Consider the following 16265-nt stretch of genomic DNA (forward strand, 5'->3'; position numbering starts at 1 on the left):
GTCGTCTCAGGGTAGTCCTTTATCTCCACCCACCAAAACATTCACCTCAAGATGAAAGCATTTTTACAAACAGCACGACATTGACACCACTTAGTTTCGCTCTGCATTAGAACACCGGGAGGAATATTACAGTCACATGGAAGTTATGCAGAACCTTACAGCGTACACGGCAGAAATTAAAACCCTGGAACCAGACTTCGGATGTTTCCAGACAGACAGCCTAAGGGGACAAACCGCTTTGTATATTCGGCAAATATACAAAAGTTTCAAGGGGAAGAGATTTCATTTGCCAGATTGGGACGTAGCACTGGTTTGTACACATGCTCAAAGGAAATTCTCCTACTACAAAGCCATCTAAAAAACAGAGACTGCACAAAACCTAGCTACTAAAATGAAGATTTGGTAAAAAAAAAAAAATAAAATAAATCTATTTTCCAAAAACACTTTACAGGTAAAGGCTTCCACTGCCTAAGTGAGTTTAGTAGAATGGTAACGCAAAATGTGCTATGAAATTCACAGGTACAGTTATGCTTTTTTAATTTTTTTTTTAAAAAAAAGATGTCAGGTCTTTTACACATCAGCTTTCCCATCCAACATTGTACTTATTCAGCATCCTCATCCTCTGGAGCAGCAGCTTCCTCGCTTTCCTTGTCCTCATCTTCTACCTTCCCACCTTCTGGCTGCTGCTCCTCTTCCTCGTGGACAGATTCCTCTGTGGGTTGCGAAGTCTCCTCCGTGTTTTCTGCTCCTGCCTCCACCTCTGTTTGTGCTTGGGGCTGTGCCTCAGTTTCTGTTTCTGTCCCCATTTCTTCTTGCTCCTCCTCAATTTTAGCTCCTTCTGCTTCTGGGTTCTCCCCAGGATCCTTGTTTTCACCACCTAGATTTTCTTCCTTGTTCTCGCCATCTAGATTTTCCTCCTCCTTGTTTTCACCATCTAGATTTTCCTCCTCCAGATTCTCTTCATCATCCTTGTTTTCATCTGTTCCTTCCGCTGTCCCTTCCTCTGTATTTCCGCTGGTTCCCCCTTCTCCTTCCTCATGCTCCTCTTTTTCTTCTAGATCATCTGTGAAAGGATTCTCACCCTGAAAGAGAAGGCACACATTTATTTACCTGCTGACAGTTTCTCTCCAGCTGCTAACGTCACACCCGAGGAGCTCACACCAGGCACACACCAGCTACGTGCAAAACCTCCCAGAAAGTTTTTTTTTTTTGTTTTTCAATCACTACTAAGTGACTACCAAGTTCTGTGTAAGCTAAAGACATCCTGCTGGAGGCCTCAGGATTTGGAGCAGCACGTGGGGCAGATATTTTGTCACCTGCATGGCAGAGGCTCGATGATCAACAGCAACCCGAGATCCGACAGGGTATCGGGATGCCCCAAACTGCCCTGAGGTTCAGCTAAAAAGCACTCCCTGCAGTCAAACAGCAGCTACTGCCCAACTCCAACAGCACAACAGAGCTGCTGCCTGCTTAACCCAAGCCCAAGCTGCTCTGCGAGCACCCACCTTCAGGTACCGCTCCAGCTTCTTACTGATGAGTTTGTTGTTCAGAATGCTTCTCGCAACTACGAGCGAGGATTTCTTGGACTGCTCCATCATGGCCTGCAAGGGAGCATAAAGGAAGCACGCTAATTAGATTTCAGCCTGAATTAGCTGACAAGTCCAGAAGTTACAGCCACAGCTGAAAACAGTTTACAGGGGCACCCTCCCAGAGCACGCTCAGGAATTTGGGAAGAGGACAAGATTTAAGAAACCTGCGTTTTTACGCATGTTCCCAAATTTTGTGCTGGACGTGGCTTTGGAAAGATGAAGAACAGGCAACCAAGGAGGGACCCTTGGAGAGGAACACGCTGCCCAGGGAAGTGGAGGAGTCCCCATCCCTGGAGGTATTTAAGAGACGTGTGGCCGTGGAACTGAGGGACGTGGCTTAGTGATGGGACTCAGCAGGTCATATTGAAGGCTGGACTTGATTATCTTGAAGTTCTCTTCCACTCCAAGTGATTCTACGATCCTAAGGACACCTGGCTTGCTTCACCCAGCTCCACTGGTAGGATTACTTCAGCTTTCAGTCTCTGAATATTGAAGTTTAAAGCCTGTGCAATCTGATTGTGCTGATACACGAGGAAACAACGACAGCAGAGCACACTACAGGTAATTAAGAAAAAATCTGCCCAGTTTCAGGAGCCAGGTGAAGCAAACCCAGCCACTTTTCAGCTCTGTTCTTGCAGCTGAAGCCTACAAAACCCCCGACGTGGGATTCCCGTGGCAGAAGCCAGGCTGTGGGGGGCAGCCAGAGGCGCCAGGCTGCACGCTCACCCTGCGGTTGTGGTTGTGGTCGAGAGACTTCAGGTGTTTCTGGATGATGCCGTACTGCATCGGGATGAAGAGGTCACAAGCAGCACAGTGAGCAGCCTCCACCTTCTTAATAAAATGCTCCATGCCAACATCTGGAAAGGAAGGGAAGAATGGTATTAAGCCAGAAGTCATCTGGGGGATTGCACTGGGAGCCAGCTTTCCCTGCAGCCCGCATCACAAACTCATTTTCAACACCCCCCCCAGCACCCAAAGTCTTCCCAGGGAGCGGGACAGGAGCCAGGTGGAAAGCACATCACAGAGGCAGGTTAGCAGAATGCTGGTGGCTCACCACGATGAGCAGTGCAGGCTGCAGCTGCATCAGCACTGAGGGTATGAAAAAAAGCCTCTTCAGCCCACTAATCATCCAGCCAGCTTTGTCAGAGCTGGGTAATAACCTGAAGGGGCTGATGGTACACTTGACCATACCAGGTTTTACTTTTCAGCAACCCCAGCAGGCTTCTGCATACTCACAACCTGCCATTTTTATTTTTTTTCCTTTAAACTATTTATAGAGTTGTTTTTTTTTGACCAGGCAGCCACTACATGTGACAAAGGAACTCTTTTCCATGCCCCTGTGCAGGCACTCACCTTGCGTAAGATCTTGGTCCCTATAAATCTGCTGAATAACTGCATTAATGTCTTCGATTGCTTTACGGCGCTCTTCAGTTTTCCTAGTTTTATTAGCAACGTATTCCTGTAAGGCAGAGTATTTGTGTTAAGTCCTTTCTTTCCCTTCCCTCTCAGATGCATCTCTCTAGCCCGTTCATCCTCTAAGTCCTGCAAAAACCAACTGCACCTTGTCCCACACATAGCGCTGTGTTTGAGCACTTCCATCACCCACTCTTGCCATAAAACCCACGGTAATCAGGGATTTTCTCTATTTTCTGCCACCGCAACCAGTAAAACCAGAGTTAAGTGACCTGTTGAAAGCGAGAGGGCGGTGAAGGCATAGCTGGAATAGCAGCTCTGGTACCTTAGCCCAACTTTACTCCACCTCCTCTAGCAGCTTCAAACACTGCTCAATTCAAAGTGGCTTTTCAGCCTCTCCAAAATAATAACAGCAATAAAAAAACCCCAAAACTCTGAAGTCTGGGGGACTAACATAACCAGAGGCTCACCTGGAGAAAGTCGGCTGTCTGTTGAGGCAGTTTGGTTCCAACAAACTTGAAGTGCTCCTTGTGGAATTTACTCTCGAGGTGGCTGTTCATCTCATCGTCGTAGAAGGTCCGGTATTTGCATAAGGAACAAACAAACTGGATCCTGTTGAGACAGCTGGATGTGAACGGAAGGGATGTTCAATCCACTCCAGCTCTCTGCTCTGTAAAAACCTGCTCACTGGATCTACTCCCCTGGTCTACAGCTAAAGGGGAGCAGACAAAGCCCTACTCATGCAAGACTTCAACCCTTTCAGTGTTTCTGGGACGTGCCCCAGAGACTTCCCCTTTTCTGTATCAGTGTGGAAGGATGCAACCAAAATCTCAAGGTTCATCTCAACCAGAACATGCAAACGTCACAGTCAAGATGACTGGGAGGAGAGCAAAGCTCTCCTAAGGGAACAGGCAAAGCACTGGGAAAAGGAAGAAAAAAGGGAAGGACCCAGGCTAAGACTGCTACTGTCCTCACAGAGAAGGAAGCAACATCACTTAAAAAAAAAAAAAAGAAAAAGGAAAAAAAAGGTAAAAGGGAGAATTACCTTTCTACCATACGATCCCGATGCCTCTTCTTTTGCCTCTCTTGAGTTTTCTTGCCCGCTTGCAATTTGCGTTTGATTTGACTGATCTCTTCTTGAATTGTTAAAGCACCTAAGTGTTTAAAGCAGGGTGTATTTCAGGGCACTACTCGAGGACACCACCTGATTAAAGAGAATTTCCCTGGACAAGTTTAGTAGTTGGCCCGACCAACACGCACAGCCTAGAGACACCGCTGAGTCGAGAAGCTGCTCCCTTGCAGTGCCTCCCTCTGGCCCATTACGGCTGCACCCCATCTACACCACGCTGCCATCCCTCTGGTGCGTTTGGGGAACGTGGCACGGGCGAAAGAAACACCCAAAGTTGTTTCCTCAGCCTTTATTTTCATTTACTCTTTCTGCTTTTACCAGGTTTTAAATCAATCGGTTATGGGTTTGATTTTTAAGTGCCACCCACTCCGAGTTGTTCGGCCTCATAATGGAAAAAAAAAAAAAAACAACAAAAAGGGTAAGGGGAACCAATTTACAGCAGCGTTATGTTCGAGATGGAGAAGCAGCTCCTCTGTCTGCCCGCCCCGGTGTACCCACAGGCACGTCCCAGCAGCAGGGCAGTCCCAAATTTAGCTCCGCAGCAGCAGGGTGGGCAGCACGGACCCAGCACACGTCCTGCAAGCAGCTCTCCCTTCCAGCCCTCCTGCTCCTCTGGCTTGCTCAGCACTTCCACCACTACCCCCTGAAGTGGGACGTGCCTGCAAAGCTCCATCCTCCTTCCCAAGCCCAGTGACTTCCCCCAAATCTAGGGCACGGCAAGAAATCGAACCCCTGAACCCCGTTCCCTACGCCCCAAGCTGGCAGCTTCCCCAAAGGGCCAACCTACCTTGAGCAAGGGCTCCAGCTCCTCCCTAGCAGGGCTTTTACAGCATTTCCTTATCCCTGAGCAGACACAAAGGATGGGATTCGTCTGACAATGCAGGCGTTGGAGCGGAGCTAGCCCCTGTCCATGTGGGGATGGGGCAGGTCTCATCCTGAACAGCAGCTGAGCCGTGCCCCATCTCTCTCCGCCAGCCCTGGCGATTCCTTCCCACCAAAGCCTCACCCGTGCCGAGCCCTGCCAGCTCTCCCTGCTGGTAGCCCACCCCTAGCACTTAGCCCAGCGTCCCCAGGAGACTTGGGGGCATTTGCAGAAGCCGAAAGCTGAATAGATTTGAACGATTTAGCTGTAAATCCCCTCTGGCCACCTCCGAGCCCTCAGCTGGAGGTGGGTTACGCTCCGCGCACAGCCTCAGAGCACGCACAAGCCCTCTGCTCTCTGTTGTGTGAGCTGCCACGCACGCACACCAACTCACCTTTCTCAGAGTCTCTTCCTTCATCGTCTTCCCCCTCCTAAAATGCAACATCGGGATGTTAAGGCCATCCAAATTCACGCATTAGCCTATAGAGAGCGAATGTCTGGATGCTACCTCAACATTTGCCCCTCAAACCCTCCTTCCAGGCGCTCCACGCGTGGCACAGCACCTCCAGCAGACCTGACCCTCAGCAGCCAGCACAGCCAGAGGATCCCAGAGCACATCGCAGCAGATTTTGCTTTATGCTGCCATCCGTTTTCCCACATTACTCAGTTTGGGAACAAGGCGGGAGCCCAGCGACCCACCCCCGTTAGCTGCAGCACCACTCCCACCGCGGCTTTTATCATGAGCAAGTTTTCGAGAGTTACTTACACCTCTGGAGCCCTCTTTCTCCTCTTTTTCTCCCGATTCTCCTTCGGTTCCCTCCTCTGAAAGGAACAGCTCAGTCAGTGTAGGCAGAAACCCCGCCGAGCCCCCCCCGGAACAGATTTACCCCCAGACAGAAGGTGCAGTGAAGCGAGCCGAGCGCCAGCTTTGCTCTCACCGTTGTCAGAGTCGGAGTTGTCGGAGCCGTCCGTCTTTGCCGCCTTGCTGTCGGGTTCCTCGGAGCTGTTGGTTTGCTTCCGCTTCTTCCCGGTGGGGTCCTTCTTCATTTTCTTCTTTTGCTGCTGCGAGAGAAGAGAAGGGTTAATCCCTGCGGTAAAGGCAGGCGCCCTCCTCATCCAGCAACGTTTTATTTTACTCCTTTATAGCTGAGTTTTAATAATTTACTCCTTTATAAGCCTCCTGCACACACAGGTAGGTTTTCAACGGGCAGAGCTGATCAGACAGGACAAAATCCAGCACCAGCATCTCTCTAATACAACAGATTAAACCCCAAGTAACAGCGACTAAGAAAAGGAAACTTCTAGGAAAGAAACTTTGCTTTTAGGAAACAAAGTTTTGAGATTAAAGCATCGCCCACACGAACACTGCTCTGTGGCTGAGCCTTGGTCTGCTGTGGAGGAAAAAAAGCCACGAAGCCAAGCCAGTACCACACAGAACTGCGTAGTACCACTTCCCAGGGCACATTTTGGAGCCAGTTGGGAAACGTTTAGCTCAAGACCAAGCAGGCGGGAGGATGCTGCAGCAAGCACTTACTTTGAAGTCTGAGTCCCACATCTTCCAGTTCCTCCTCATGCGCTGTTTCATCATGCCTCCCCCGAAGCGCATGTTCCCCGAGAAGCCTCGCATGCCCTGGAACATGCCGAGCTCGGGGATGATGTTGTGGGAGAAGAGGGAGGGGAGCCGGGAGGAGCCGTGGGGGCCGAGGCCCCGCGCCCCCATGCCCTGCGGGGGCTCGTTCCACTGTCCACCCATGCGCCCGGAGTAGGACGAGGCCATGGGTCTGTTATTGCGCCCGTCGCGCGCCCAGTTCTGACCCCGTTGGCCGAAGTTGTCCCGCGCCCTGTTCTGGTACTGGTCCCTGCGGTTCCCGTAGAAGCTGTCGTAGTGCCCTTCGTAGTGCCCGTCGTAGGGGCCGTCGTAGTGCCCGTCGTAGGCGCTGTCGTTGTCGTGCTCAGCCTCGTTGTAGTCATAGCCGGATCTGTAGAGGTCGCGGTCGTTCATGGAGGACCGCGAGTCGTAAGACTCGTACGAGTCGTACCTGCGGGTGAGGAAGCGCCGAAGCAGGACGTTAGAGCCCACCAAGAAACAAGAGCGGAGGCAAAGCACACAAAACCCTTCGGAATAGGTTTTTCTTGGGATTTTTTTAACCATCGGATGCGTCCCAGAACGTGGGACGGGGCTGGGGCACGGCACAGAGCAGCCAGGGGCCGTTAGCGGCTGTAATGCTTCTGTTACACCCCTGCAAGTGCCGGAGGAACCGGAGACCTTTAGACGTGGAAAAAAACAAAAACACAGAAAGCCCCAAACGACGTTTGAGGAGACAAGGATCCCAGCAATAATTTGGCAATCCCGCTCAAAAACTGCTCGGTAAAAAAAGCTGGGAAATTAAACTCAGACCAAACGGCTCAACACAGCGCCTCTTTCTCCCTTCGCATTGCTCTAGGAGTTCTAAAGCAAGAACACGAAGAGGAACGAGGAGGATGCTTTCCAGTCGTGTTGAAGAACACGAAATCTCCCCCACGAGTGGCAAACACCCAGCTTTTAAGTACCGAAGACGGATTTTTTTGGGCAAGACATCGACACCAACCGGGCGCGAGAGCTTTCGGCAGCGCCGCGCTCACCTGTCCCCGCCCGAGCCGTAGTGCCCTCCCTGCATCGTGTCCGTGTCCAGGTGCGACCCCATGTCCAGGCGCTGGTTCATCTTCGCTATGACGGCGTCGCTGGAGGCGTCGGGGTTCATGTCCACGTCCGAGCCGCCCATCTCCCAGGAGTTGGAGGTGGCCATGCCGTAGCCGTAGTTGCCTGAGTTATCCTGCCCGTAGCCATAGCCATAACTGTAGCCCTCGTACCCTGGAAGAAAACGATCAGCTGCTTTAATTTCTGGTTATTAACACTTTTATTTCTGGTTATTAACACTTTTATTTCTGGTTATTAACGCTTTAATTTCAATTCGGATGCAAAAGCACCCGAGACCACTGCAGGGAATTTAAACAAACAAAAAATTAATTAAATTTTAAATTTAATAATAAATAAAATTTAATGATTTAAATTTGATAATAAATTTAAATAAATTAAATTTTCCAAATTTAGCCTTTTCTTCCCCATCTCGTTTACGTGCTGGGACGCGTGTAGAGGTGTGCACGTAGCTCGGAACTGTGCAGAGCTCCTTCTGCTGTCTCCCCAGCACGGAATTTACCTCACAACCTGCCCCAACCTCGCTCAAATTACTCCAAGTGCCAAAAGGCTTTGGTAGGGGGGCAAAAAAAGCCTTGTATCTCGACCAGAACAGGTTTCCCTGCACACGCAGCATCAGGTGCAGCAGCAGAGAAGTTGTTCTGTTTGTTCTGCTGAGTTCAACAAGAACTTTAATATCAAAGAAAGCAGCTGAAAAAAAAATAGAAAGCCACGAGGCTGCACGGGCTCGATGCTACAGCAGGACTCTGGTTCATCACCGACCTCAGCACATCTCTCACAGGATCAGTGAACAGGTTTGAAGCCAAGAAACCAGAAAACTACTCAAGTTTTCACCGCAGTTACCTCTGTTTGTCCCAGAGTTCCACTCTCCATAACCTAGAAAAGACGAAAAAAAGCTGTTAGAGGCTTATTTAGTGCGCTTTGATTGCAGCCAAAGAGATTCTTGTTAATTCGCAGCGAAAAAGAGCGGCGCCCTGAAAAGCCAAGCCCCAAACAGCCCAAAACATCGCCCTGGCAATGACAAGCAGGACACAGCCACCAGAAAGCAAAATCCGTGCGCAGATTTTGCGAAACCTGAAGTTTGAGACAGGTTCCTGAACACTTCGAGAACACTTTGAGCCCCCCCAGGCTCCTGCAGCGGCTTCGGAAGGGGCCGGGACCCCCATGGTCGCGTGCTCCCAGCAGGGTCAGCCCCAACGTGAGGGTTTTGGGGGTGAAGCAGCGGGGCTGGCACCCCCTGGGGACCCCACCCTGCCCCAAGAGGAGCCTCAAAAGCGGCCCCGGGACTCGGGGGAAGTTTGAATCCCACCGCAAACCAACCCGGAGCCTCCCGGGCCTGACATTCACCTGCCCTTTCAGGGCAAAATCGCTTCTCCGTGCCCTCCTGCGCTTTGCCCTCGGGGGAAAGCAGCTGAAAAGTGCAAAATTTGGGAGAGGGAGAGCCCCGAGGAGCCCCGAGCCACACGGGCACCCGATGGGCACCCGCTGGAAGCCGTTAGGCAGCTGTAATTACCAAGCCAATTAGTCTCATTAGCGGCCGGCGGCTTCCGTTCACCAAAACCGAGCAGTCAGCTCTGGGGAAGGCGCCGCTGCCTGGCGGGTAACTGAGGGGGGGGTTCCCCCCTGAATAAAAACTCGTTATTTAGGGGGAAATCCGTTATTATAGGGGAAAAGGCGTGAAAAGAGCAGGAGCCGAGGGAAGGAGCAGGGCGGAAAGCTGGGGAATTGGGGCAAAAAGCAAGGAGTTTGGGCAAATGCCTCCTGAATTCAGGCAAAAAACAGGGAGAGGCTCCTGTAATTGGGGAAAAAAAAACTAGTGAATCTAGGGAGAAAAAAAAGGGGGAAGCTCAGGAATTTGGGCAACAGCGGGAGGGGAAACATGGAGAATTGGAGTAAAAACCGTGAATTTGGGCGAAAACCTCGTGAATTTGGGCAAAAGCAGGGGGGAAACTGGGGAATCTGGGCAAAACCGGGGGAAACGTCAGGAATGCGAGCGAAATCGGGGGAAAACATCGTGAATTTGGGCAAAAACCTCCTGAATTCAGGCAAAAGCGGGGGGAACATCAGCAATTTGAACGGAACCGGGGAAAAACCTGGGGAATTTGGGCGAAAACCTCCTCAATTTGGGCAAAACCCTCCTGGAGCCGGGCACAACCACCCCGTTTTCCGTCACTTTCGCCGGCTCCCGGCGGGCTCCGGGGGCCGCTCCCCTCCGCCCCTCGGGCCCCGGGGGGCTCGGGAAGGCCCCGCCGCCGCCCTCGGGGCCCCCCCCCGGGAGCCGCCGCCCGGTCCCGGTCCCCGCGGGGCCGCCCCGCCGCCATCTTGCGCCGCCGCCCTCACCTGAGTAGCTCATGATGGCGGCCCCGCCGCCGCCTCCTGCGCCAGACGGTAACGGCGGCAGCGCCCCGCCTCCCCGCGTCCTATTGGCCGGCGGGGCTCCGCCGCCCGCCTCCGCGCCGCCGTCATTGGCCCGGCCTCCCCGCGGTTCGCGACTTCTATTGGCTGCTCCTGGACGTCGCTCACCGCCCCCCGGCGTTTCCACAGGGCGGCCCCCGCGGCGATTGGCGGGGGCGGGTGTCAATCGCCGCGCCTCCAGCGGTTTCTGAATGGCCCCGGGGAAGGAGAGCGCTGATTGGCCGGCGCCGCCGTCACCTGGCGGGAAGGCGTTACCGCTTTTACTCCGGGCTCTGATTGGCCAGCTGAGGGGCGGGCCGAGCCTTGCCTGGACCAATGGCGCGGCGGCCCCGCCTCGAGCCTCCAGCGCCGCCACAACGGCTCCGGTGCGGCGCTTGGTCCCGCCCCTCCCGTGCCGCCATTGGCTGCGGCCGCCGGCGGGCCCCGCCCCCGAGGGCGCGCGCGCGCGCCCAAGCCGCGTGGTGCCCTCAGACCGCGGGAACCCAGCGCAGCCCCCACGTGGCTCCCGTGGGTGGCCCCGAGCGGGCGTCACCCGTGGACGTGTCCCCCCCCCCCAGCGCCCCCAGCCACCGGGACAGGGCCCCCACGCCCCGGGGGTCCCGCTCTCGGTGTCCCCGTGGCCCCGGGACGCGTCCCAAGCGCGGTGTCCCCGCCCCACCGGGACACGTTCCAGCTCTGCTGTCCCCACACCCCCGGATCCCGCTGTCCCCACGGCCCTGGGCCGTGTCCCAACCCCACCCGGGGTCCCCACGCCCGTGGTCACGGCCACACCGTGAGCCCTTAGCGCTGTCCCAGCCCCCCGTTAACGGGCACGGCCCCACCTGGCCCTCAGGTGTCCTTTTCCCAGGACACAGCCCAGCCCTGCTGTCCCCACCACTGCGGTGACAACCCACGGCCACCCAACCCCTGCAGGGCCAGGAGTGGGTTCGAGTACCCCCATGGCCCGAAAACGCCTTGTTTCCCCCCCAAAAAAGCCTCTGCGGGAACCCCAAAAGGGCTGGAGCCAGGGGCCGCCCCCCACGCACCACACTCCAGCCTCCCGGGGGTCGTTTCCAGAAGAGTTTAATCTAATGTACATATTCCCGGGTACATTAATAACCAGAATATGCCCGATGAAAAAAGTTAAAAGGTTCGATTTCCCTCTGAGCCGTGCCGGGCTCGGGACTTGGAAATAAAAATGAATGCTCCTTATTTTTTTTTTTTTTTTCCTCTACACAAAACTAGAGTTAAAAAAGTCGAAGGTCTATGCAGCTAGACGAAGGGGGGGGGGGAGAAAAAAAGCAACCGTGAAAGGGGCTGGGGCGGAGGGGAGACGGCAGCGCCAAGCCCGTGGGCAGCGGGGTCAGAGAAACGGCCCCGGCCCCGTGGCCGCCGCCGCTCCCCGGCCCCCACGGGGGGCTGGTGCCCGCCGCTGCCCCTCCGACTGCCGCCGCCCAGCGGCACCGGTGCCGGGAGCCCGCGGTCCCGCGTGAAACGGGGGTGGGTGGGCGTGGGGGGGGGGGGGGGGGGACACCGGATGGCAAGGGGCCGAAGGAGGTGGGAGCGGTGAATCCGTGACTTTGCCGTTTGCCGTGGCGGAGGGGGGGCAGCGTTTGGCCCCCGGGGGGAAGGGGAGCTGGGCAACATGCAACCCCGCAACAACGGACGCCGACACCTAGGTGAGCTAAACTCGTCGTCTACGCACATGGAATATACAGGAACTCCAGGGCCATATACAAATCCCACAGCGCTCGCCGGGCCGAGCCGCTCCCCTCCCATCCGGCGTCTCGCTCCCCCCCCGGCCCCGAGCCGGCAGAAGCGGCCGCAGCTCCCCCGTCTTTGGGCTAAAGCGGCCCCGAGGCCGGGACCGGGGGTCCCCCTGCCCCATCCCGAGCCGGGGAACCGGCCTCGAGTGCCCCCCCCACCCCTCCAGTGGTGGGACCCCGGGGCAGAGTCCAAACCCCGCTGCCGGCGGAGGGGCGTCTTGTTCCATGTAGTGCTTGTGGCCGGGGCCCCCCCGAAGCCCGGCTGGGAAACCGTGCGCCGGGTTTGGGGGGCTGAGGTTTGCTCCGTGGGGGGGGGGACGTGCAGGCACGGGAGGGGCGGAGGGCGCCCCCCGGGGGGCGGCTCCATCGCCGAGCCTGGGCCGGCTCCGTTACTGAGCCTCGGCCACGGCGGGGGGTTCGGGGGCCGGGGCTTCGCCCCGCAAGGGGTCTGCTTTGGAGAAATTCATTTCCAGGATGTGTCGCTGGAGGTGCCGCACCCACTCCTCCTGGATGGAGAGGGGCCCCTGGAACTCCACCTCGCAGAACCTGTGGGGACAGCGGCGTCAGCTCGGGCTTTGGCCGAGGTTTCTCCATCGGCCCCCCCGGGGGCAGCCGCCAGCGGAGAAGACCCCTGGAGAGCGGGGTCGGCGTGGGGTGAGGAAGGGCAACCACGAGGACTGGGCGTGCTGCCCTCCCTGGAAGGAAACCCCCCCCCAAATCCCTCCCGGAGCCGACCTACCTGCACTTGAGGGTGTAGATGTTACCCACAAACTTCACCAGGGAGGTCTGCGGCGGGCGGGGGACCAGGGAAGGCACCGGCCTCATCCTCGGCGGCGGCTGGCGCGTCTCCTCCATCTTCTGCTGGAAGTCGGCCCCTTCCTCCTCCCGGTGCAGGGGGTTATCCAGGGGCCTCGCTTGCCTCCGCTCGAACTCTGCGGGGGGAGAATGAGGGACAAAAAAAGGTGTCACGGAGGAGGGGGCACGGCGCAACGCAGCCTCTCTGAAGTGTGGGGGGAGGATCTCGGGTAGAGAGCTCCCCCCACGCCACCCACGGGTGGGCAGAGGGGACGGGGCAGGGGCTTCTCGGTGCTCTGCCAGCTCCCTGCGGCGCTGGAGCCCCCCCTCTGCTGCTTGGCTCCCGACTCACTGTGGATATTGGGGCGCTGATGCTCCTCCATCTTCACCAGGGAGAGGGGAGAGGTGACCATGGGGCGCTCGCCGCCACTTCCCCCGTCCAGGATCTTCCCGGGCTCGCCGTGCGCCAGGTCCGCGGCCAACCCTTTGCTGAGCAGGGCCACGCCGCCGGGCTGCAGGCTCAGGGGCATCCTCCGGGCGCCGTCGTGGTCCCGGGCGTGCGAGGAGTTGCGGAATTTCTTGGTGAAGGGTCGGCCGCCTTGGATGTAGCTGCGGTAGGCGCCGGCTTTTTGGGGCCGGTGCCGGATCCACTCGCTGAGGGTCTCGATGGGCGAGCCGTTGACGCACCACTCGGTGACGCCGAACTGCCGGAGGTGAGCCCGCGCGTGGCTGGCCAGGGCCTTGCGGTTCTCGAAGTAGAGGCCGCAGAGCTCGCAGCAGGCTTCGCTGGCTGAGGGGGGGGGCACGGGGCAGGGGGTGAGCAGGGGGGGCTTGGGGACAGATCCCCGGCCCGGCCGTGTCCCCGCCACCACCCGTTTGCAGCCGTTGAAGGGAAATCCCCCCCCCAACTCTGGTTTCTGTCGCAGATGAGCTCCAGGAGGCTCCTGCCGAGGGTCTGGTGGAGGCCCCAGAGCCAGGGGAGGCTCCAACGAGGCAGGCTAACAGGGACCGGGGACGCCAAGCGGGCCCCAAATCCCCACTCGCCTCTCCCCGATGCGCTCTGGGTCCCCCACTGGAGACACCCGGAGCAAGGAGCTCGCTGCTGACACCCCACACGACGCCACAGCGCTGCGTGACAAAGCCCAGCTCCCCCCGCAGCCCCCGGGGACCCCCCCAGACCCCCGCCGCGGGCCCTGCCACGCACCTCCCCGTGCGTCCTGACTTACAGGTGTGCGCGGGTTTGTCGTGCACGGGCTTGGTTTTGAAGGGCAGCTCGGTCTGGATGTAGGCCTTGTGCTTCACCTCGGCGTGGGGCCCCAGCCGGTCGTCCTGCAGCGGCCGTTTGGCGGACAGCGGCGTCAGGAAGCCGCCCTGGGGTTTGCCCGTGAGCGACGCCAGGGACAGCTCCCGGCCGAGGCTGGAGCCGCCGGGGCTGGGTTTCCCCGTCCGCCCGCCCAGCGGAGGCAGGGCCATGCCCTGCAGCATCTTGCCGGGGGCTTTGGGGTCCGTCCCCTCCTCCCCGAGAGCTTTGGGGGGCTCGATGCTGGAGGTGTGAGGCTCCTTCTTGATGACGCAGGGCTTGGATTTCTTCTTGAGGATCTCCCGCAGGGTGTCGATGGGCGAGCCGTTGACCGACCACTCGGTCACCCCCATCTGCCGCAGGTGGGAGCGCGCGTGGCTCGACAGCCCCTTGCGGTTCTCGAAGTACTCGCCGCAGAACTCGCAGCGGATGTCCCGCACCGGGTCAGCTCGGGAGGCTGCGGGGACAGAGGGGGGGACGTCAGGGGGAGCAGGGCGGCGCCCACCCCTCCGATTCTCCCCCCGCGACCCATAGAAGAAGCTGGGAAGCTGGGAGCAGACCCCGCAGCAGGACCCCGAAGCGCTCGGGGATGGCTGAGGAGAAGGCAGAGCCCTTCCTGGAGCACAGGACCACGAAATGGTTTGGGTTGGAACAGACCCTAAAGCCCGGCCCAGTTCTAGCCCCCTGCCATGGGCAGGGACCCGTCCCCGCCTGCCCAAACCCCACCCAGCCTGGTCCCGGGCACCTCCAGGGATGGGGCACCCCAACTTCCCTGCACAACCTGCCCCAGCGCCTCACCACCCTCACGGTGACCAATTTCTTCCCTTTACCTAACCCAAATCCATCCTCTTTTAGCTTAAAGCCCTCACCCTTCGTCCCTGTGGCTACACCCCTGTCAGAGTCCCTCCCCAGCATTCCCGGAGCCCCCTTTAGGTACGGGACGACCACTACGAGGTCCCCCTGGAGCCTCCTCGTGGTGCTGAACAACCCCCAGCTCCTTCAGGCTCACATTTCAGATCCCACAGCCCCAGCACCGAGGGAACACGGTCCCACCCGGCCCCCCCGGACGAGGGGAAGGCGAGAGCCCGGCACTTACAGAGGTTGAGGGGAGACATCTCCTCCCGCGGGGACCAGGCTCGGTCGGAGGGGTGGGGGTCTCCGTGGAGGCCTCCTGACATCATCTCGCGTTTGATTTCCACCCTCAGCTGGTCCTGTTTGAGCTTCTTCTGCAAGGAGGGAGGAGAGAGGCCTGGAAACATCTTCCGGGCAGTGGGAGGTGGGGACGAGGTAGGAGACTGCCCCAGGGGACTGCCTGCTTGCTGGACCTTCTTGGCGAGGCCGGGGATGTGAAGCTCTCCGGGCCCCCGAGGCTCCAGGGGTCCCATACCGCCCAGGAGGCTCTTGGCCATGGCTTTCTGCCCGGGGCCGGCGGGGTTGGGGGCAGCGCCCCGCGGCTGAGCTCGGCGTTTGAGGATCTCCCGCAGGGTGTCGATGGGCGAGCCGTTGACGTACCACTCGGTCACCCCCATCTGCCGCAGGTGGGAGCGCGCGTGGCTCGACAGCCCCTTGCGGTTCTCGAAGTACTCGCCGCAGAACTCGCAGCGGATGTCCCGCACCGGCTCCGACCCCGAGGCTGCGGGGAGAGGAAGGGGAGAAGCGGGTCCCTCACCAGCAGGATCCCCTCACCAGCAGGACCCGACCCAGCCTCTGCCCCAAATCTGCCTCCACCAGGCCCCGGATCCCAGCAGGTTGCTGGTGATGAAGAGGAGGGGGAGGAAGGTTTGGCTGCCACCTGAACCACGTGGCGTCCTGGTGGGGGACACGTGGCGAGACCTCCAGGCCCAGGGGGGTGACCTGCAGCCCCCTCAGCAGCTCGAGGAGATGAGGGTGTGATTTCAGCCGTCCCTGCTGGGGAATCGGGGCAGATCCCGGCCCCGAAGGGAGGCGAGATGCTGCCAGCAGCAGGCAGGAGCTGGGGAGAGGTGTTCAAAGCCAGGAGGTTCGTTTCACCACCCCAACTGAGGCAGCAGCGGGCTGGTTTGGGGTTTTGGGTGCTGCTGGAGCGCGGCCGGGAGGGGATGGGGCAGCAAAAAGGGGCAGCAATGAGAGGGGAGCCACAGGGATGAGGCAGCACCCAAAAGAAGGGAGATCTGCTGCCTTGAGCCGCGGGAGCTGCAGATTTTTTGGGGCCAGCTTTTTTCCCCTCCCCAGTTTAGGGAGAAGGGAGGCGCTGCAGTCCCAGAGCACTTGAGTTGGGAAAAGCACGAGGCCAGCCCCGATGCAGCAGCTTCACAGCCCCAGCAAGAGGCAGAAGAAACCCTG

At 58.1% G+C, this 16265-nt stretch overlaps 3 protein-coding genes across 7 annotated transcripts in view; 1 reads left to right on the forward strand and 2 right to left on the reverse strand.

Annotated features, from left to right (window-relative positions):
* Positions 1-16265, forward strand: part of MCOLN1 (mucolipin TRP cation channel 1) — a 100329-nt gene that overhangs the window by 20839 nt on the left and 63225 nt on the right. The gene's annotated exons all lie outside the window — the stretch shown is intronic.
* Positions 2-10146, reverse strand: AKAP8L (A-kinase anchoring protein 8 like). 3 transcript variants are annotated; one of them, XM_082781825.1, is made up of 13 exons: positions 10029-10146; positions 8532-8564; positions 7616-7844; positions 6528-7032; positions 5932-6052; positions 5760-5815; positions 5388-5424; positions 4048-4156; positions 3473-3626; positions 2943-3048; positions 2316-2446; positions 1506-1601; positions 2-1082 (listed from the first exon to the last, which is right to left on the reverse strand). In XM_082781825.1, exons 1-13 carry the CDS (start codon positions 10039-10041, stop codon positions 603-605), a joined length of 2070 nt encoding a protein of 689 aa, XP_082637951.1. In that variant the 5' UTR covers positions 10042-10146; the 3' UTR covers positions 2-602. The 3 variants fall into 3 exon arrangements, with proteins under 3 accessions (XP_082637951.1, XP_082637952.1, XP_082637950.1); XM_082781826.1 differs by having other exon boundaries at positions 3473-3614; positions 5932-6055; XM_082781824.1 differs by having other exon boundaries at positions 5932-6055.
* The window catches only part of WIZ (WIZ zinc finger), a 43016-nt gene continuing 37900 nt past the window's right edge, over positions 11150-16265 (reverse strand). For 2 of the 3 annotated variants that reach the window (XM_082781782.1, XM_082781780.1), the window contains exons 8-12: positions 15040-15576; positions 13870-14400; positions 12996-13433; positions 12588-12780; positions 11150-12394 (exon numbers count right to left, since the gene is read on the reverse strand). In XM_082781782.1, the coding sequence (XP_082637908.1) occupies positions 12238-12394; positions 12588-12780; positions 12996-13433; positions 13870-14400; positions 15040-15576 (1856 nt within the window). In that variant the 3' untranslated portion in view covers positions 11150-12237. The remainder of the gene's footprint in view (positions 12395-12587; positions 12781-12995; positions 13434-13869; positions 14401-15039; positions 15577-16265) is intronic. The other variant, XM_082781781.1, reaches the window with a different exon arrangement.

Source organism: Aythya marila (genome assembly GCF_965140915.1).
Source record: "Aythya marila genome assembly, chromosome: 32".
Lineage (NCBI taxonomy): Eukaryota > Metazoa > Chordata > Aves > Anseriformes > Anatidae > Aythya > Aythya marila.

Bases quoted from the DNA above. Each gene is read 5' to 3' on its own strand.
- AKAP8L (XM_082781824.1), bottom strand. The intron at 7,033-7,615 runs GTGAGCGCGGCG...CCTCACCCGCAG, and splicing joins TACGGCTCGGGCGGGGACAG to GTACGACTCGTACGAGTCTT. The intron at 3,049-3,472 runs GTGAGCCTCTGG...TCTGCCTTACAG, and splicing joins AGACAGCCGACTTTCTCCAG to GAATACGTTGCTAATAAAAC.